Source organism: Enhydra lutris, unplaced genomic scaffold, assembly GCF_002288905.1.
Source record: "Enhydra lutris kenyoni isolate GAN:26980312 unplaced genomic scaffold, ASM228890v2 scaffoldscaffold45, whole genome shotgun sequence".
NCBI lineage: Eukaryota > Metazoa > Chordata > Mammalia > Carnivora > Mustelidae > Enhydra > Enhydra lutris.
The window spans coordinates 12,418,068-12,439,696 of record NW_019154129.1 but is presented as its reverse complement, the minus strand read 5'-3'; the positions used below and the strand labels follow the sequence as shown (position 1 = coordinate 12,439,696).

The 21,629-nt window shown below is 55.3% G+C and overlaps 1 protein-coding gene across 1 annotated transcript; it reads right to left on the bottom strand.

The window, feature by feature from the left end:
• Positions 1-205: 205 nt before the first annotated feature.
• On the bottom strand, positions 206-11,976 carry LOC111156154 (transcription factor AP-4). The gene is made up of 7 exons (XM_022516845.1): positions 11,746-11,976; positions 4,927-5,092; positions 4,712-4,810; positions 4,141-4,311; positions 2,999-3,139; positions 1,835-1,987; positions 206-1,081 (listed from the first exon to the last, which is right to left on the bottom strand). The coding sequence occupies exons 1-7, from the start codon at positions 11,832-11,834 to the stop codon at positions 887-889; spliced, it is 1,014 nt and encodes a 337-aa protein (XP_022372553.1). The 5' UTR covers positions 11,835-11,976; the 3' UTR covers positions 206-886.
• Positions 11,977-21,629: the final 9,653 nt, after the last annotated feature.

Genomic DNA, 21,629 nt, shown 5'->3' with positions numbered 1-21,629 from the left:
AAGTACAAACTTTATTTTGTTTCTTTATAAAGGCACGGTGGCCTCTTGGTTTTTCCCCCCACTTTCTTAACAAAATATAATAGTTTCTCCTTGAACACAAAGACCTCAAAATTGTAAGAAAAAAAAATTTCAAAACAAAAAAGCAAAACAAAACAAAAGAAAAAAAAAACAAGAAACAAGAAACAAAAAAGATAAACGAAACCAAAACCAAAAAGAACCAACAACAAACAAAACAAAAAGAGAAAGACAAAGACATTTTTGGGGTAGAAGATGGGAAATCCGGAGGGAGAGGTGGGGCTGGGTGGTGATTGCGAGTGGCAAATCCTCGTGCTGAGCCGAGGCCGGGAGGGGAGGGGAGAAGGGCAGCAGCAAACCCCAACCGAGAAGCACTGTAGACCCCCGGGCCCCCAGAGAGCCCCGACCCAGCCAGACCCCCAACCCATGTAAGTGCTTACAGGAGAAAGGAAAAAAACAAAAAGAGGAGGGAAAGAGTCAAAAACTGACGGTCTCAGGCTGGCTCTGGGGAGGGCAGAATACCTTGGGGTTTTGTTTGATTTTCCCTGTTCTTAAAAACACGTTGAAATGAAAAAATGCTTTTTGGCGGAGAGAGGCCAGGCTGTGTCAGCTTCCCCCAGCCTCCGGGGCGAGGCCCAGCCCCAGGTGTCCCGGTGCTCCCACGCGCTCCTGCCACCCCAGCCCCCCGGGACCTCAGGCCAGGTGGCTTCGCTCAAAGGTGGATTTACAGTATTGAAAAAGAGGTCATAAAAGAGACCCAAATGACGTCATAATTTTGTAAAAATTCCTCACTCGTTCACCTGCGTCGCTCCCTGTTGCTGCCCCCCGGCCCCCTCCAGCCCCAGGAAGGGAGAGGAGGGCTGGGGGGTGGTCAGGGAAGCCCCCCGTTCCCTGCTGGCTCCTCCCGGCTCTGGTCCATGGCATCGCTGTCCGAGGCCTCTGAATCGGAGGCGGTGTCAGAGGCGTGGGCCTCTGGGCAGCTGCGAGCTGGCTTCACGATGACCGCTCGCCGCTGTTCCTCCTCCTGCTCCTGCCTTTCCTGGGTGCCCTCGATGTGCTGGATCGCCTGGGGTGGGGGGGTGGGGCAGGCTGTGATGAGGGCTGCTGGGGACACTCGGACAGCCACCATCCCCTCCCACCCCCCACACACAGCCCAGAAAGGCCCACAAGTGAGCCTGGCAAGACAGCGGCTGGCCCGCCCAACCTTTGGAACTCCTCTGCTAAGCTGAAAAACTCCGCAAGAGAATCACGAGCGTCCCCCATGGATATATTTCAAAGTGCCTGTTCACTTATGCAGGGTCTCTGTCATTAACTTTATTATTCAATTTACTGGGTTTATGTGCAACTACAGTTGCAGGGGTTGATGGGGTTTTCTGGTTTGTTTCTTTCTTTGTGACGCTGTTGGGTTGCCCAAGGGGCACCACGCGAAGGTGGGCACAGCAGAAACCTTGGGCCTGACCCACAGAGCCGATCATCTCCTTTCTTCCTCCTGCGCTCGAGGCTTCCCTGTCTCCCACCCAGCCGCTGCCACCTGCACCCCGCCCCGGGTCCTGGGAGATGGAGCTCAGAGGAAGCTCTGAACCAACCCGAGAGCTGGATACAGGAGCCTGACACCAGGGCTCTCAGGGAGCAAAGAGCCCTCTCAGCAAATCCCACAGAGGGAAGGAACGGGGTCTTCCAGGGCATGCTGCCCACCCCCTCCTTCTCTGCCCAAAACCTTCTCGGGAGCCGCCTCCCACCGCAGACACAGAAAGGGAGAAGCAGGGATGGACACAAAGGGCCTGTTCCCACACGAGAACCCGTCCCCAAGCCCAGGTACCTGCACGATGGTGTCCAGATTTTGCCGGGACGTAGAAACAGAGTTGATGACCGAGGAAGGGCCCATGGTGACAACGTTGATGTGGTGGGAGGGAGGGGGTGGCGCAGGCACGATCACTGTGGGGTGGTGGGTGGGGGCCGGAGGGGGCAGGAGCTGCAAGACAGAGGCCCTCAGTCTCTTTCCGAAGGTTCCAGGAGCTGCCCCTTCCCTTCTGTCGCTCACAGAGGACGGCCCTCAAAACCATCTGCTTTGAGAGAGCCTCTGCCAGCCACCCCAGCCCTTGAACTCCTTCACTCAGAGGGCCAGCCAGTTTGTGCTTCACCCCTCTTATTTTAAAAAGGAGGGAAAGGAGGTCGAGAGAGGCGCTTCCAGCCATCCGAGATCCCCTGCCCCTCCAACCCCGCTCTCCAGCACAAAGGAAGCACTTCAACATCTAATAAATCCCATGGCTGAGGGGCACCTGGATAGCTCAGTGGGTTAAGCATCCGACTCTTAATTTTAGGTCCGGTCATGATCTCAGGGTCATGAGATCGAGTCCCACGTCAGGGTCCATGCTCAGCAGGGAGTCCACTTCAGAGTCTCTCTCCCTCTGCCCCTCCCCCCACTCGTGCTCCCTTTCACTCACTCTCTCTAAAATCAGTAAATAAAAATTTTTTTAAAAGTAAATAAATCTCGGGGTGCCTGGGTGGCTCAGTGGGTTAAAGCCTCTGCCTTCGGCTCAAGTCATGATCCCAGAGTCCTGGGATCGAGTCCCACATCGGGCTCTCTGCTCAGCAGGGAGCCTGCTTCCTCCTTTCTCTCTCTCTGCCTGCCTCTCTGCCTACTTGTGATCTCTGTCTGTCAAATAAATAAATAAAAATCTTTAAAAATAAATAAATAAATAAATAAAAGTAAATAAATCTTAAAGAAAAACACACTGGTTGTCAGGAGCGTAGATGCTGGGTTTAGACGGCCAAGTCCCTGAGGATCCCGAGTGGGCATACAATGTAACTTTTCTGTGCCTCAACTCTGCCATCAGTAATATCAGAAGAGTAAGAGCTCAGGCCTCCAAGAGCCACTACAAGGCTTCAGTGCCCTAAGCACTGAAGGGCACTGAGTCACCCCACTGAAGCCCAGAGGCACGGATACTCAGGTGAGAGCCCCTCCTGGACGCCTCCCGCTCACCTGGGTCCGCAGGTGCTGCTGCTCCCGCTCTAGTTTCTCCTGGTGCAGCAGCCGCACCTGCTCCTGCTGCTGCTGCAGCTGCACCTGCTGGGCAATCACCTTGAGCTTTTCCGGATACATGTGGGCCTCCAGCGAGCGCACCTGGGGGCAGGGCAATAGGTTCAGGGGCAGGGCTTGGACCACACCCTGTCGCCTCCCCCCACCACCAGCCCGGCTCTGGGACCGTTCAGGTCAGCCACCCCAAGCTCTGTCCTCCGCCAAGCCCTAGTATGGTGCTCGGCCACCCTTAAGGTAGAGACCAAAGTCCTCAGCTCAGCCTGCCGGACTCGCCATGACTCATCTCCTCTCCTGCCGCCCTCTCGCCCGCACTCCCCTCCCACCGCCAGGTCCCTGCCCAGGCTATTCTGGGCGGAGCACCCTTCTTCCCTCTCTGCATGGTTGACTTCCAGACTTGACCTCCCAACCTCAGCAAAAGTCACTTCCACGGAGAGGCCGTGGAGCAGCCTCTCTGCAACCAGCCCAAGTCCGCCTCTCTGGTGCCCACCGCTGGCATGTGGCTTTTATTACAGCTGTGTTTTTATCTTACTTTCTTTTGTTAAGAAGTCATTTACTTGAGAGGCATCTGGGTAGCTCAGTGGATTAATCCTCTGCCTTGGGCTTGGGTCATGATCTCAGCCCTGAGTTGGGCTCTCTGCTCGGCAAGGAGCCTGCTTCCCTTCCTCTCTCTCTGCCTGCCTCTCTGCCTACTTGTGATCTCTGTCTGCCAAATAAATAAATAAAATCTTTAAAAAAAAAAAAAAGAAGAAGTCATTTACTTGAGAGCGAGCAAGAGCGCATGCCTGCGCAGACAAGTGGGGGGCAGGGGGTTACAGAAGGAGAGGGACAAGCAGACTCCCCACTGAGCAGGGAGCACGACATGGGGCTGGATCCCAGGACCATGACATCGTGACCTGAGCGCCCCAGACGGCCCACAGCTGTGTTTTTACAGTGTGAGATCCTCTGACTAAGGTTCCTCCATCCCATACAGACAGTGACCCCGAGGAAAGTGAGCTGTCTGCTTTGGTCCCCGCTGGGTCCCTCACTTGTAGATCCGGAACAAGGCAGGTGCTCCTGCAAATACCTGTTCAACCCAGGAGCCTCACCTGCTCCTCCAGCATCATGCGCACCGAGCGCTCCTTGTCCAGCTGCTGCCTCAGCTCGATCATCTCCCGGCGCAAATCCTCCGCCTTCTCGTCCTCCCAGATGTCCGGCGACCCGATGCCCTCGTCCTTGTCCTCAGCCCGCCGCCGCTTGGGGGATGAGCCGCTCAGCTCCTGGGGACCCCAAGGGGCCAGTGAGTGTGCCCCCATACTACCAACAGCAGCTAAGTCAGAGGACCCCCCACAGCCCCCAAGCCTGCCTGGCCCAGGTGCACCGGCACTAAGGAGCCCCGTTCTACAAAGCCAAAAAATGGCCAAAGGCCAGGCAGGGAGGCAGAATGGACTTGCTTTCCAGAGCCCACCCCACTGCACTTGACTGATGGGCAAACTTAGGCCCAGGAAGGCAAACGCCTGAAATAGGCAAGTCGGTGGGAAAGATGCAGCCCTTAACCCCATCGAAGTCCAAGGCCACGGTGGAGCCAGGACAGGCCAAACAAGGGAAAGGGAGCCAGGAGGACAGCAGGGCACTGAGGCAGCAGCGGGGCCTCCATAGGGGTGGGGGGAGGGGCACTACCTGGATAAAGCGCTTGAGCTGTGTGTTTTGCTGCAGGAGCCTGGTCTTCTCCTGCTCCAGGGAGAAGATGTACTCTGCCGTCTGCTGGAGAATGGCTGCCTGGGGGTGGGAGGGACGCGTCAGGGACCCTAGCAGGCAGCCTCTGCCAAGGCTCACTTTCTTCTCCCCACCGGAGCCCACCACTTCCTCCAGGAAGCTTCCAGGCCCTAGCCCACCTTGCTGAGCTTCTCTCCATCTGTGTGGGGGATGAGGGTCTTGAGGGACTGGAAGCCCGCGTTGATGCTCTGCATGCGTCTCCGCTCGTTGCTGTTGGCGATCTCCCGCCGAATCCGCCGCTCCTGGTCCCGCTGAGTCTCAGGGGTCAGTGGAATGTTGGCAAGGCTGCAGGGGAGGACAGAAACAGGCTCAGGCTAGGTACCCTCCATGCCCTGCCCTGGCAGGACCCTGTCTTTCCAATCCCTCTGCAGAGGGCCCCTAGTAGAGCTATCATCCCCTCCCGGTGCAGAATTTGCCTACACTCGCAGCAGACCAGGAGGGTGACGGAATAGTACACTCTGGGAAGCCCCCAGGTCCCAGCCCCAGTGCCAGGCCAGCATGTGTGGGTGGGGCGCCGAAGCCTGAATGGCTACCAAGAATCTCTGTGATTCTGATACCAACGGTCCCTAAGAGCAACTGCAGACACCTGTCCCTGCGACACTTCTGAGCTCCTTGTTACACACCTGGACCACCCTCCCTCAGCACTGCCTGCTTGAGGACTGGGGAGCACATCCCTCCCTCAGCCTGGCCCCAGACAGGGCTGAGACTTCAAAAATGAGACAGGTACCCCTCACTCCAAGAGGGGGCATCAGATCAAGCACCCCTGGAGACACTTCCCCCCAAGTCCACGCACCCCGAGGCAGGCCCACCCAGTGCCAGCGAAGCCAAGCTCCCAGCATGCGGTCGGCAATGTTACTGCAAATTACGTGACTGCGTCCTACAGCGGCAGCAGCCGGCAGGGTGAGAGAGAAGGCGGCCAGTGGAAGGGGGAGAGGCTGTGGGCCCAGAGGCATTGGCAGGAGGCAAAGACAGCAGCAGAGCCTGTGGGCCCAATGCCACCGCTCCCGAGGGGTGGGCCTGTGTGTGGCCTAGAGGAGGCATTCCCCCTTTCCTGGCCCTCTCCTGCAACTCCCCCGCCCCTGGCCTGATGGCTTCCAGATGCTGGGCTCCCAGAAGAGGCCACCGGCCCCACCCAAAGCCACAGCCCTGGCTTCTTCCTGAGGGGCCCTCCTGGGGTGACCTGGTCCAGGCCTGGGCCAAGAGAGCTCACACCCCTGGTTCTAGAGAAGTGGGAAAAAGGAATATGGGCAGCCTTATTCCATCGATGGGGACCCGGGGCTCAAAGAGGTGCCCAAGCACCCATGCCCATCCCCAGGTGGAAAGGAGTTTGCTCAGAAACCCAGGAGAACACTTGTGTGACAGCTAGAGACAGCCAAGACCTTTCTTGGCCGCCGCCCCCACCCCCCCGCCCACCCCGTCTGTCCCATTCCAGGCCTGCAGGACCCTGCACTCACCCTTGCCCCTTCCTGGGCCTTGGCCTTCTCTCCTGACAGAGAGGCAGTCCACATCAGCCTCAGCTGGAGGTCCACAGACAAGCCCTCTCCTCCACCAGCACCCCGAAGTCCTCCCTGGACCCCCTCCATCAGGATGCAGTTTCCTCATGGTGCCCTGGAGTGTCAATGCTCGAAAGGGGGCCACAACCCTTTCTTCACAGATGAGACTCAGGGCTCAGAATGAGGGCCAGAGTCTTAAGAGTCAGACCACCAGTCATATGGCTCCAATTCTGGGCGAGAGGCACCTCACTCATCCCAGTTTCCCTGCCCCTACAGTGGAGGCAATGGGGTGGCAGAGAGGATGCCACCCTGAGACCTGATACATAGTGGCTTGCCTGCCCTTGGCGGTGGCGGGGGGGGCGGTGGGTAGAACCTAGTCCCGGCTCCCTGGTCTGGATGTACCCTCCAGACCCTCTGTGGTGGGAGGGTAGATTACAGAAGAGGTGGAGGGGGAGAAGAAGAAGAGGGGGGGTAAGAAGCCTGGCTGGCTCAGTCAGAAGAGCCTATGACTCTTGATCTTGGAGTCATGAGTTCAAGGCCCATGTCGGGTATAGAGCTTACTTAAAAAAAAAAAAAGAGGTGGGGTGAGATGTCCAGAGGAGGCCAAGCCACCAAGGTCAGACAGCCAGACCAGGGTTCAACAGGCACCTGCAGATGCCAAGGCCCAGCTCTCCTACACCTGCTGATGGTACCCTCCACTGATGGCTCACGAAGCAGCTGCCGCTTACCAGAGCCCCGTGTATGGCCTCAGTAGATAGTGTCCCTGACCCTCCCGACGAAGAGTGGGACCGCACAGAGGTGAAGTGACCTGCCCAAGTCCACCATGAAAGACAGGAGGAGGAGGGTGCAGGCAGTGAGGCTCCTGCACGTCCCAGCCCCCACTGCCCCCCCCCCCGCGCCCCTATCCAAGTCCTACCAACTTCCCTGGACCCACAGAGAAACCAGAGTTCAGCCCCACTTCCCCCAACCAGCCACCTCGGCCACCCATTAAAATCTCTGCCCCGGGAGACCCTCAGCTCCATCCTTCTCCCCAGGATGCCCAGGAACTGGGGACACCAACGGAGAGTGAAGGACCCAGGCAGGGGGCAGAGGCCCGCTCATCCTGGCTCTTCGGAACATTCCAGCCGTTCTGCTCCCTTCACCACCAAGTATATCCACCCAGCCTCCTGGTTCAGAAACCAGCTACAGGGGAACCTAATGCATGCAGAATTAAGTCCCAGAAAACAGACTTCACCCTAAAGCTGCAGTTCCTCGTGACGGACTGCCAAGACCCTAATGGATAACTCACCTAAACAGCCCTGTAAGTTACAGGTTTCCGAGTTTCTCTAATACTCAGAAACTCAGCTGAGTTTCTCTAATACAACGTGGACTAACCAGGGGTTCTGATTGGCGGAATGTTGACTCATCAGGGGTTCTGATTGGCGAAAGCATGGCGAATCAGCTGTTGACCTGTGGAATCACGGCTAACCAGGGGTCCTGACTGGTGGGCGTGCTACCAACCAGGGCTCCCGAATGCTGACCAAGCAGATTCCTGCAACAGAGGGCTGTTCTAGCTACTCTACTAGATAGGGATAAAGGGGACTTTTCTGCAAATACCTCAAAGTTTCTTACACTTCTGAGTTTTGAGCACATAAACGTGATTTACAGGAACGGTAAGGGCCTCCGACCCCTCCCCACCAACTTCAGACTCGCAGATGAGCAGAGAAGGGAGCCTGGTCCACTGACACCCAGCGTCTGTTGCTTCTCTCCTTCCCGAACTGCCCTCTGACAGCCAGTCTCCAGAAGGGCAGCCAACGGCCAAAAACAGTTTGGGTACCACCCCTGGGTGCCGACTGCCACCCCAATACCAGAGTAGCCCCAGACGGCCCCCTGGGAATAGCACCAGCATACCAATCAGAGGCTCTATAGTAGTGACCACACTCAAGGCAGAATCCTGACCTGTACCTGTTCTCCTGCCCAGTCCAAAGGCAAGTAGTCCCCATCCACCTATACCCCCAGATTTGGTTCCAGCCTCAGATTAGCCACGGAGAACTCTCATTTTCCATGGCCCAAAGACACTCACACACCTGCCACTCAACATTGACAGTGAGAAGTGGGAAAGCCCACATAGGATTTCTCCCACACCCCAAAAGGAAGACAGGAGGGAAGAAGCGACCATCAGCAAGGATCCCCAAGGCCAAGTACTGAAGCAGCTCAGGGCCTTCACCCAGTCCCAATGCTTTTATCCATACACTTCACTCTGCCCAGCCTGCCACCCCTACCCTCGGCTCTGAACAGAGCATGGCCAGGCTGTTCCCATCAGGAACACCTCTCGCCTCCCTATGGCTTCCTTGGCCCCTCAGATCAGAGGGAGCTCCCTGCACTGTGTCCAAATACAAACCAGCCCGGCCATTTGCTAGCTGTGGAACCCCATGCTAAGGCGCTTCATCTCCCAAAGCCTGTTTACCCGCCTGTAAAATGGGGGAATACTACCTCACTTCATAGGGTCATGGTGAAATTTACAAGATATTGTGGGGGGGCGGGGCACCTGGCTGGCAGAGTCAGTAGAGCATGAGACTTTTGATCTTGGAAGTCATGAGTTCAAGCCTTACATTGGGCACAGAGAATACTTTTTAAAATAAATAAATAAGGAAGGAAAGAAAAATGATCCTTAGGTTATAAAAAAGATAGAAGGAGGGAGGGAGAGAGAGATGGAAGAAGAAAAAAAGAGATTGAAGAAAACAGGATGCCTTGTTTTTCCAGAGTTTGTACCTAGGACTCCAGGAGATCCCAAGATCTCTCTTATGTGGCTGACAAGACTCTTCAGCACCAGACTCTGAGCTGTGACGACAGCGTCAGTTCCAGTTGCCCGCACAGAGTAGGTGCCATATACATTCTGGATTAGGGACTCAGCACACACTCCAAAGGCCCTGTCTCTTCCTCCCAGGAACTGGTCTTTTTCCCTCCACCAAGCACAGCAGGTAAACACTTTAAGACCACAATCCTCCTGCCTTTACAAATTTTGAGGGCTAGTGTAACAGACACCAGGCGCTTCCCAGACACACAGCCAACCTTCACAGGTGCTCCATTTTACAGAAGGGGAGAGCAGTGCAACCACACAAGTCCAAAACTACCCAGCTTGGGCATGAGCGGGGCTAGGAGGGTGATGCGGGGTGCGGGACCCACACCGGTGCCTGCTGTGCAGTACAGTCCCCTCCAGTGGGCCTGGGAGAGGGATGAGAGAGGGAGGAAGCCCTTCTAGTCCCTGAGGGATGGAACGAAGCCAAAGCCCGCCAGCCTCAGGAGCCAGTCCACATAGCCCAAATGTCCCGCCCAGTCTACACACTTGATGCCACCTCACCCCACAGCTGCTTCTGAAAATGAACAAACCCAGAGGGCCCAACTCCACACCCACTGCACGGGCTTACAACTGTCTCACAGATAGGCAGGCTGAGCATGTCCCCATGCCCGAGCCTGGGGCATCTGACCCCAAAGACTGCTGGACTCCTGTAAAGCAGGGCTTGGGACAGGGACAGTGAAGCCAGAGTCCTCAGAGGCCAAGAGAGGATTCAACAAAGTCCTAGGGCTGGCGGCCAGAGGTCCCCAAGCCTACCCAGGATCAGGCCCAAATAGCCCCACCCAGCCGTTCTCTGAGCAACCAGCCACTAGGGGTAGGAGCAGGGCTCTGGGATCAGGATTCAAGCCCCAGCCCTTCCACTTGTCCTTCTCAGGCCTGTCCTCATCCCATATGAGAATCTTAAGGCCGTTTAACTGAGAACAGTATGAAAATTCAGTGAGAAAAATCTAGCAGAACGAGTCCCTAAAACATACTAAGAGCTCCACAATTTTTTAATTTACCTATTACAGGTAGGTCCTCAGGGCAGACCTTCTGGAAGGGCCAGTCCCCAGAGTGGCTACCACCCTGGCTGCCCTCCATCCTGAACTTGAAAACTGTTAAGGTAGGAGGAGCCCTGGGGCAAGCTGGGATGTGTGTATATCCTTGCGCAGCAACCTTCCCCAAACGCGATTTCTGCAGCCCTTGGTGTCAGTGTCCACCAGTCTGGGCCACACCGCCCGGGGCTCCTCCTCCCTCAATCCCCGCCCAGCCTGCCCCGGGGCGGTGGAGCACGTGGCCCCAGCCCTAGGGAGCCATTTCGCTCCAGAAGCAGCATGGTTGTAAAGGGGCTGTGGGTTCCAAACTTGGGCATACAGGAGAGTCCCAGATGCTGTACTGCCATGTCCCGTGGGCCATGTCCAATGCAGATGCCCAAGCCCTTCTGGCCACTGAAGTTGCGGCATGTGCATTTTAGCAAGTGTCCAGGGCAACGGGATGCGAGTGGTGCACACACTCATCACCCTTGGTGAAGGGTGGATCTGGAGCAACCCGGGCCAGACCTGGAAAGTGGCTCCCGGGGAGGGCCTCGGACCTAGGATCACCCACCCACGCACCCACCCGGCTGCGAAATTGAACGCTTTCGGTTTATGGCTGGGGGGAGGGGCGTGGGATGGGAAAGTTTGCAGCCCAGACCTGCGTGCGGCAGGCAGCGGCCTCGTGAGGCCAGGGGCGGCGTCCGGTGCCCCCTCGCCAGAAAGCACTCCCACCGGGCCTGCCTGGCCCGTCCAGCCCTTAGGAGCCGAGCTTTGTGCGAGGAAAGCGTGGTCGGGAGGCGCCTACAATTCCCACAATGCCACTCCAGCGGGGAGCCGGGAACTACAGCTCCCGAGAGGCTGCGCGCCGAGGTCCGCCTACTCCAAGAGGGCTGCAGAGTCACGTCCAGGCCTCGCTAGTAAACAGCGCCCGGGCGCGGGCGGCAAGCTAGCTAGCGGCCGCCAACGTGCCGGAGTCCGCGGCGCCCCCCAGCTGGTAGTGCCGGCCTCTCGGGTCCCACCCATCCTCGCGCCCCCACTCGAGCACGCCCCCCCCCAACCCCGCCAGAGCTCCGCTAGCTGCAAACACATCACCCGGCTCCCCGATTCCCCCCCCCCCAGCGCCCAGAGACGCGGCGTGGCTGCATTGTAGCCGCCCGCGCCGCGGCCCCACGCGTGGCCCGGGCCCCCCAAGTCCCCTTGGAGGGGAGGACCCGGAGACAGCGAAGAAGGAGGGAGAGGAAGGAAGCCGCGGCAGGAGGGGGAGGAGGAAACGCGGGGGGGAAAGCCACCAGCACCAAGCATGGCCGGGACTGCTGCAGAACCACGTGGGTCTGTTTGCAATTTACAAACGTCGCGACTCGCCCGCCTGCAGTGGACAAAAGTGACCCGGGCCGCTTGGGGCCCCCATGTTCCGGGGGAGGAGGGTCACCCGGCAGCGCAAGCCCGGCGCGCGGGGCTATAGCCGCCCAGGGCGGCTAAGAAAGGCGAGCGGGGTCGGCAGCGCGGGCCATGCGTGCGCACACGCGCGCCAGCCCAGGCTGGCTGGCCGGGGGCTGCAATCATGGGAAGGGGGTGGGGGAGAGGAGGAGTACACACCTACAGAGCCCTCCTATCACTTCTTTCTCTGTTTTCCTGAAATGTTGCAAAGAGGGCACCTTCTGAGTGGGCACCATGAAATACTCCATAGCGATCGGCCCCCCTCCTCTGCACGAGCCGGGTCCCGCGGTCCGCCGGAGAATGCAAGATGGAAATCCGAATCAAAGGGCAGCGCCGGACGGAGGTGCAGAAACGGCCGGTCCCAGATGCTGGCGGCGGCGGCGGCGGCGAGGGGAGGGAGGCGGGCGGGAGGGGCGGGAGGGAGGTCTCTCCGGCCTGCCTCCCCGGGCGTGTGTATGTGTGTGTGTGTTTGCAGCTGATCAGATGTCTGTTTCAAGGCGGGAAACAGCTGGTGAAAACTCAGCACTCCCCCGGCCTCCTTCCGCGGAGTAAGGAATTGCATGTAAACAAAGGACTATTTGCAGCGCCCCCCGGGCGCCGCAAGGCCCGGGCGAGAGGGGCGCCGGCCCCCGGGGGCTGGTTGCGGCCAGGGTCTGCGGGCCTACCCCCCTGGCACCAGGAGCCGGGGGCCGTGGGCCCGCTGGGGGGGCGCGGCGTGAATGGAGCGAGCTGCGGCCGAGCTACATGCGCCACTATGGGTGATGAGGTCCATCAGCTGACAGGTTGGCAAGCGTTGCAAAAAAAAAAAAAAAAAAAAAAAAAAAGGCCAGCGACCGCGAGGGAGCCTAGTCCGTGCGTCCGGGGTCCGGCAGAGACTGCCCGATGCAGGGTCTCCGTACTCGGCGGCTCTCGGGGACAGAGGCCGCGCAGCTGGGCCCGACGAAGACGGCTTAGGCAGCCTGGGGTGCTGCTCGGGGCTTTTTCTTTTTCACGGTTGCAGCTGCACGGAGAGGAGCCGCTCTGGCGCGCTCCCTCCGAGCCCAGGGCCCCCTGGAAACTTGCGTCACAGCCACCTCTTCCCACATGTAACTTGGGGCCGACTTCGGAAGCCAGCCAGCCCCCTCCCTCCCTGCCTGCCCAGTTGGCCGCCCAGCCCAGACTCCGGAGCCTGGGAATCCCGGAGCCGGGGAGGAGGAAGCAAAGGGGGGCGCGCCGGGCGCCTCAGATCCTGGGGCTGCCTTAGGAAACGGGGGCCTCGTTGGGGGAGTGAAGGGTGGAGGCTGGCCAGGACGGCATTGGCCCCGGGGGCAGGCTGCCAGCACGGCCCGGAGGTCTGATGGCTGCTGCCTAGTACCCCCTATTACCCAGCCTCCCACTTTCCCCCTTCGTGGGGAGGCTGGACAGCAGGAGGCGGAGGGCCGAAGCTTCTCATTCATGCCTAAGCCAGTGAGGGACTGCTCCTCCGCCAGGGTGCGCTCTCTACTACGGGTGACCGCCCGGGGCGAGGAGGGAGGGACGCTGTGGCGGCCAGCTTCCGTCCTCCCTCCCACGTCCCCTCCCCTGGCTCCTGGAGGATTGGCCCCTGGCTCAGGAAGACCACGCCTGCCTTGGAATGTCCTCCCTCCTGCCCACCGCCTTTCCCAATCCCATCCGCCTTCAAGGTTCCGCCCAAATCGCGCCTCCTAATTAAAATATTCCTACTAATCGCAAGAGTTACTGTTACTTTAGGAACTATCATTGTTACTAGACATTGCGACAACCTTGCAGATTTTTGCATGCATGTTCTCGGATCCTTAAAGCAACATGTTGGGCAATTTCTCTAAGTACAGATCCCAGTCCCTGGGAAGTCTCAGTATGGGGCAGGAAATGTGCTCAGGAAATGATGACTTCTGGGGGGCAAATAGGATACAGGGCCACATAACTGTATACACTGAGTCGGGTCTATAATGCCTGAATGGAGGAATGAAGGAATGAAGGAATGAGAACCAGGAGAAGTTACTCTTCTCTTAGGGAACTGGTTCCCCCTGAGGGCCCTGGTTCCCCCTGAGGGCCCTGTCACTCAGACTGGTCTCCCCATTTATGCGAAAGGTGCCTAAACGATGCCCCCTTACCCCCTGGCCCCGCGCCCGTCTCAGCTGCCCCTCCCCCAAGGCCCGAAATACCATAGCAGCCTCCACCCACCACCCCACTCCAACTCCCTCCCAAGACTTAGCCCTCTTTGCCCAAGTGACACAAGACTTCCTCAAACTCCAGGCTGTCCCCATTCCCAGGATTCCCAAACTCGGTCCACTGTGCCCCCTGCAAAACCCCTTAGAGCCCCCAACCCTGATTCTCTCAGTCACCTTCCTGCTCTAAATTAGGGTCAGCAAACTTTTTCTGTAAAGGGCATGTAATACTTTCCCATTGCTACTGTAACACATTAACACCAAGTTCCTGGCTTAAACCAATACAAATGTATTCTCTGGAGGTCAGAAGTCCAAAGGGTTATATTTAACTAAAAGCCTGCTGTCGGGGACGCCTGGGTGGCTCAGTCGGCTAAGTGTCTGCCTTCTGCTCAGGTCATGATCCCAGGGTCCTGCTCCAAGGTCCTGCTCCAAGGGAGCCTGCTTCTCCCTCTGCCTGCCGCTCCCCCTGCTTGTGCTCGCTCGCTCTCTCTCTCTCTCTGACAAATAATAAAATCTTTTTTTTAAATATAGTTTAACATTTATTAAAAAAAAAAAAATCCTGGGGTGCCTGGGTGGCTTAGGTTAAGTGGCTGCCTTGAGCTCTGGTCATGATTCCGGGGTCCTGGGATCGAGCCCCACTTGGGGCTCCTTGCTCTGTGGTCAGACTCCTTCTCTCTCTGCCTGCCACTCCCCCTGCTTATGCTCTCTCTCTCTCCCTGACAAATAAGTGAATAAAATCTTTAAAAATAAATAAATAAATAAATTTTAAAAATAAAATCCTGTTGTCAGCAGTGCTGCATTCCTTCTGAAAGCTCTAGGGGAGACTCCTTTCCTTACCTTTTCCAGCTTCTAGAGACTGCTTTTTTTTTTTTTTTTTTAAGATTTTATGTATTTATTTGACAGAGACACAGCGAGAGAAGGAACACAAACGGGGAGTGGAAGAGGCCGCGAGAAGGGAGCCCAATGCAGGGCTTGATCCCAGGACCCGGGATCATGACCAGAGCCAAACACAGATGCCCAATGACTGAGTCACCCAGGCGCCCCTCCCCATGTTTCCTGACTGTGACCCCACTCTAGTGGCTCACTCCAACCTCTGCTTCTATTACCATATCTCCTCCTCCGACTCTGCCTCTTTTATGATGATCTTTGGCCCACCCAGATAATCCAGAATAATTTTCCCATCTCAAGATCCTTGCCTTAGTTGTATCTTCAATGCCCCTTTTGCCACATAAGGTAACTTACAGATTCTACCGATTAGGATGTCAACACCTTGAGGGACCATACCATTCTTAGCTCAGCGGCCACACAAAACCTGACAAAAGCTGTCATAAGCCCCAGCAGTTCCACTCTTAAGTATACGCCCAAAAGAATGAAAACAGGGACTCCAACAGGTAATTGTATGCCAGTGTTCACAGCAGCTAAAAAATGCAAAGCACCCACTGTCCCTCAAGTGATGAGTGGGTGAACAGAATGTGGTCTATCCATACAATGGAATATGATTTAACCTTAAAAAGGAATGGAGTGTTAATATATACTACAATACAGATGAACCTTGAAAACATGGTAAGTAAAAGAAGCCGGAATACAAAAGTTCACATATTGTATGATTCCACTGGCATGAAATACCTAAGATAGGCAAATTCAGCCGAGACAGAAAGTAAAGCAGAGGTTACTGAGGAGGTGCGTGTGGCGGGGACGGAAGTTATTGCTTAATGAATATTGTGTTTGTTTGGGGTGATGGAAAATTTTGGAAACAGTGATGGTTGCACAACACTGCGAATGTAATTAATACCACTGAGTTGTACACTTTTAAACGTATTTCATTTTCATTTATTTTAAGTAGGCTTGACACCCAATGTGGGGCTTGAACTCATGACCCCAAGATCAAAAGTCACATATTCCACCAACTGAGCCAGCCAGGCGCCCCTGGAATTGTACACTTCAAAACGGTGACAACAGCAAACTTTATGCTATGTACATTTTACCACAATAAAAGAAAAAATGGCCAGGGAGCTGGATTTGATCCGTAGTTCCCTTGACCCCATTGATACTGCCAAAGGCTTGACCCTTTATTGTCTCACTTCCCTCATTACCCAGCTTAGAATTCACACCCATCAATATAATCCTTCCTTTGCATATCTAACCCCAGCCTGCCTTACCCTGACCCTCCCCACTAGACGAACAGCCAGAGAAAAGGAAATCCTACAACCTAGCTGACTGATCTTATTTTCACATCCCACAGTGGAAACTCCTATTGCCCTGGTCTGTTTTTCCTCCCATCTTCTCCTCTCTCCTCAAGACCTTCATCATCTCCCCACCTTCTCACTCAGGTGCATGACTTCAGGTCCCGTTTCTCTGAGAAAATGGGACCAACCTTGAGGAAAAATCCCACAAGCGCCTCTTGCTGGTTCTTCCTTGCTCTCTGTACCTGTCATCCACCATCCGGCCCGTGTCTGGGTGAACGTCCGCGCTCTGTCCGTGCAGGGACAACCCCTCCATGAGTCTCATTCAGAGATGTTTCTCCCGCATCCTCACTGCGCGCCCTCTCTCAGATCCTTTCCATCACCAAGAACAAGCTGTGTTATTCCCATTTAAAAAACAAAACAAAACACCCACAACCCTCCACCCCTTCCAGCTACCACTCTCCCTGCTGTTCTTTACAGCAGAACTCCCTAAGTGGGTGTTTTGTTCAATCTCCCCTTCTCTCCTGCCCACCCCCAACTCCATGAAAACTACCCTTGCATCACTGGTGACCTCCAAGGAGCTCTGTTTTCTGTCTTCATTGTATGTGACCTTGTTCTTTTTTGCTTGGCATCTGGGACACCCCAACAGCCAAAGTCCTTAGACTTTGTCTCTGTCTACACACACATACTCCCTGCTTTCTGGACAACAGAGTTCCAAAAAGGACCAGAAGCTGTATGGTATGGTTCAGAATCCAGGTTCTGCCTGAACCCCAGCTTCAGGTATTAGGGTGACCACGGGCAAGTTTCTTAGCCTGACCCAGCTTCCTCACCGGGAACACAGAGGCCCTACCGCACCCGGCTTACAGGCTGTTGCAAGAAGTCTGTGATTCACCTGGCATGTCGGAGCATTAGTAAGCGGTAATTGTTACTGCTGATGCCAGGCTGCCATGAGCAGAGCAGGCCAGAGGCATCTGAGCTGGCCCGGAGAAGAATGACAGGGTTTGGTGGTGGTGTGCAGGGGAGGGACAGAGGAGGGGCCAAGCTCTTCTCCCTTCCTGCTAAAACCTGCCACAGGTGAAAAGAACAGGTGTATTGTAAAGTTCTTTGCTGGGCTTTATGGTAGATGCCTGCACGTAGGGCCAGGGGGTTTGACACTCAGCCTGCAGATCATTTGCCCTCTGAAGTGTATGGCGTGGGAGGGGAGGTCCTCTGTAAAGACTGAGAGCAGCTAACCTCCCTGTGTTAGTCAATCTGTTTTAGAAATGCAAACTGTCATCTACGTAGCTGACACACAGCTGGCCCCTTGCAGCTGGATCTGGCTGCAGACCCTGGGGCAGACACTGCTCTGGAAAGTAGACGCGGGGAGGGGGCTGGCTTGACCCGGGGGAAAAGAGCTGGGACCACAGTATGGCCTCAGAACAAGGGCCCTCCTTCCTCTATACTGTCAAATAGGAGCCCACCCAGCTCCCTTCTTCCCCATTGCTGCCCTTTCCCCAACCCTATCCCCAAATTCCAGGTAGGAAGAGTGAAAGAGAGTCATCGACAGGCTTTAGGAATAAATGAATAAAAAAAAAAAAAATGTGGTATGCATCCAATAGGTATTACTTACCCACTAAAAAGGAACAAAGTACTGGGGCCCCTGGGTGGCTCAGTCATTTCAGCCTCTGACTCTTGTTTTCATATCAAGTCATGATCTCAGGGTGGTGGGATCAAGCCCTGTGTCGGGCTCTGCATTGGGGGTGAGCCTGCTTAAGATTCTCTCTGCCAGGGGCGCCTGGGTGGCTCGGTGGGTTAAGCCTCTGCCTTCGGCTCAGGTCATGATTTCAGGGTCCTGGGATAGAGCACCGCATTGGGTTCTCTGCTCAGCAGGGAGCCTGCTTCCCCCTCTCTCTCTGCCTGCCTCTCTGCCTACTAGTGATCTTTCTCTCTGCCAAATAAATAAATAAAATCTTTTTTTAAAAAAATTCGGGGCACCTGGGTGGCTCAGCAGGTTAAAGCCTCTGCCTTCGGCTCAGGTCATGATCCCAGATCCTGGGATATAGCCCTGCATCAGGCTCTCGCTCAGCAGGGAGCCTGCTTCCTCCTCTCCGCCTGCCTCTCTGCCTACTTGTGATCTCTGTCTGTCAAATAAATAAATAAAATCTTTAAAAAAAAAAATTCTCTCTGCCTACCTTTTTTAAAAATTTTTTTAAACATTTTATTTATTTATTTGACCAAGAGAGAGAGATCACAAGTAGGCAATTAACAATTCCATTAAGTTAAATATCTAAAATAGTCAAATCCAGAAACAGGTGGTGAACGAGTGGTTGCCAGGGGCTGGGAGCAGGAAGGAATGGGAACTGCTGGCTAATGGGTAGGGGAGAGATCTTGGGCTGATGAAAATATCCTAAAATTGGTTGAGGCAATGATTGCACAACTCTGTGAATATACTAAAAACCACCCAATTGTACACATTTTTTTTTTTAAGATTTATCTATTCATTTGTCAGAGAGAGAGAGAGAATGTGCACAAGCAGGGGGAGCAGCAGAGGCAGAGGAGAAGCAGGCTTGCCACCGAGCAGAGAAAGCGGCACTTGGGTGGTTCAGTTGGTTAAGCATCTGCCTTCAACTCAGGTCATGATGCCAGGGTTCTGGGATCAAGCCCCTCCTGGGGCTCTCTGCTCAGCAGGGAGCCTGCTTCCCCCTCTCTTTCTCTGCCTGCCTCTTCGCATACTTGTGATTTCTCTGTCAAATAAATAAAATCTTTAAAAAAAATAATAAAAATTTAAAAAATAAAAATCTTAAAAAAAAAAAAAAAGCACCCATTTATCATCACTCAGTTCCAGGGGTCAGAAGGCCAGGTAAGGCATGACTGGGTTCTCAGCTTAGGGTGTCACCAGCTGAAATCCAGGTGTGGGCCGGGGCTATGATCTCATCTGGGGCTCTGATCCTCTTCCAAGCTCACGGGTTGTGGGCAGAATTCAGTTCCTCTCAGCTCTAGGATTGAGGTCCCTATTGTCTTACTGGCTATTGGCCAGGGACAAGGCCCAGCTCCTAGAAGCCATTCTCAGGCCCTTGCCCTCTGGCCCTCTCATCTGAGCAAAAGAGACTGTCCCTCATGCCGACCCCTTTCTCACTTTGAGTTTCTAACTTCCTCTTCTATGGGCAGCCAGAGAAAACTCCCTTTTTTTTAAATTATTTTTTTTTTTGAGATTTTGTTTATTTATTTGACAGAGAGACACAGCGACAGAGGGAACACAAGCAGGGTGAGTGGGAGGGGGAGAGGGAGAAGCAGGCTTCCCGCTAAGCAGGGAGCCTGATATGGGGCTCGATCCCAGGACCCTGGGATCCTGACCCAACTGAGCCACCCAGGTGCTCCAACTCCCTGCTTTTAAAGGGCTCATTGATTAATCTGTCTACTTTAGGGTCAAGTGTGCCATCTCACATAAGCTAATCACAGGAGTTACACCACATGCACAGGGAGGGGAAGACGAGGACAAACGTCACTAGGGTTCTTATGAGAACCCAGCTGCCATAGACGGGGAACACGCGGGAGGTGCCAAGAAAGTTAAGGGATTTCCCTAAGGACATACAGAGAACCAGAGATGGGGCCTGAATGGCTGTAATTTAAGGCTTCTTCCTCCACACAAGTAGGCCAGGACCTGGGGGATGTACCAAATGGCCTTTTGAGCCCCAGCATGCTCTAGTGTATATGGGGACCCCAGCCTGCTGGCTGAGGAGGTGGCAGGGGTTCCAGCTGTTGGACCTGGAATGAGGTCCCATAGAAACAAAATGCTCCTGCCAGGGAGAGGATCTTGAACACTCCCAGGAAGGCAGAATAAGAGTCAGATGGCCCTCCTGGGGTCTGGAACAAAGGCCAATATTCCCAGTGCCCAGGTCCCCTTTACTTGCCCAGACAGGGAGAGATCTCTGGGCCAAAGAGGCTAGGGTCCCCCAACCACTAGGGGGCGCCTGGCACACACGATGCTTTGTGTTTAAGGCTGGTGTGAACACATTTGGGGAACCCAAGGTAGGTACTGGGGTGGAGGGGCTGACCACCTGCCTCCCCACACCCTCAAGGTTCTACAGATCTGGGGGGCATCTGGCTTGTCTACATGCCCTAAGGCCCTGGCCTCCTGATGCCTGTTTCCTTCTTCCTGCTTAATCTGTTTCACTTTGCTCAGAAGCAAGCCCTTGAAAAGGGCAGTGGACGTCCACTTCTGGTATGCACCCCGTCCCCATCTCTGGTCCTTTTCCCAGTGTCTCCAGTCCTGACACTTCAACCCACTGGGGCGGCCCCCTGCCCTTACCCCTGCTTATGCTCCATCATTGTGCCCTGTCCTGGACCTGGTCAGCACCCAGCTCCTTCCCTCACACTCCATGGGAAACCTTCACCTCCTTCTGTTAGGGGATTTTCCCCCAGGGAAATGTGGGACCTGACACCTGGCCCAGGCCCTTTCCACCAGGGAATTCAAGGGGAAGTGGGGACAGAGTCTCAGGGCATCTAGTCAACATTAAAGCGAGAGCAAGTGAGGAGGCACCTGGGTGGCACAGTCAGTTAAGTGTCTGACTCTTGATTTCAGCTCATGTCATGATCTCGGGTTGTGGGATCGAGCTTTGGGTAGAGCCTACGTCGAACCCCACATCAAGTCCCATTGGGCTGGGGTCTGCACTCAGTGGGGAATCTGCTTGGGATTTTCTTTGTCCCTCTCCCTCTACCATCATGCGCCCCCCCCCCTCCCATAAATAAATGAATCTAAAAAAAAAAAAAGAAAAGAAATGAGAACAAGTCAGCCCAAAAACTAAGGGAGTGTGGCCAGAGTGGGCAAAGTTTGAGCAAAGGCACACAAAAATCCAGGAGGGAGTATTTGGGGTTCAGGGGGAAGGCACGAAGCATAGGGCAACCAGAAGAGGACAACTAGAGACACTATTGAACTCAGGGAGGGTGTCCACTGTTTGTCTGCAATGTCAGCTCTCCTCTGAAGGAGTAGACAGAGGGACGCCTGGGTGGCTCAGTTGGTTGGACGACTGCCTTTGGCTCAGGTCATGATCCCGGAGTCCCGGGATCGAGTCCTGCATCGGGCTCCCAGCTCCACAGGGAGTCTGCTTCTCCCTCTGACTTTCTCCTCGCTCATGCTCTCTCTCACTGCCTTTCTCTCAATAAATAAATAAAAATCTTTAAAAAAAAAAAAATGAAGGAGTAGACAGAGATGGGGGAGGAAAGGCAGGACTCCAAGTCCCATTTGAGGATAGAAAAGGATGGGTGGGGACTGGCCAAGCTGGGAAGGGACAGAGGCCTTCTCTGATTGGAGAGGCTGCAGGAGTGGGTCTCCCTGGGGAGGGGTGGGCTCGGAGCCCCAGCATACCCAGAGGCACGTGTGTCTGCGTGCATCCATGGCCTGTGTCTCCACGGGCCAGCTGCTGCTCTGGCAGCTTTACTCCCATTCTGTTTGGCCCTCACTCTGGCACCCAAAGTCCTGGGATACCCTAGGGACTTGCCCAAGATCATCCCCTCTAGTCAGGGTCAGGCCCCTCCCAGTTGCCCATGCTCCTGCCCCCGGAATGGCTCCCATGCTGGCACCTGCTACTGGTGGCAGGGTCCTGGACAGACAAGGCAAGGCCAAGTGCAAGAGAGGAGCCAGCCTGGGTGTGGGGAAGGATGGGGGGTGGGGGAAACCACGGTCTACGTGAAATGACAAGGTCAAGTACGTGGTGAG

Excerpts from the sequence above, each read along its gene's own strand:
- LOC111156154 (XM_022516845.1), bottom strand. The coding sequence starts at position 11,834 with ATGGAGTATTTCATGGTGCCCACTCAGAAGGTGCCCTCTTTGCAACAT. Across the intron at positions 4,811-4,926 it reads ATGGAGAGAAGCTCAGCAAG|GCAGCCATTCTCCAGCAGAC; the intron begins GTGGGCTAGGGC and ends TCCCACCCCCAG. Across the intron at positions 1,988-2,998 it reads AGCAGCACCTGCGGACCCAG|CTCCTGCCCCCTCCGGCCCC; the intron begins GTGAGCGGGAGG and ends TCTGTCTTGCAG.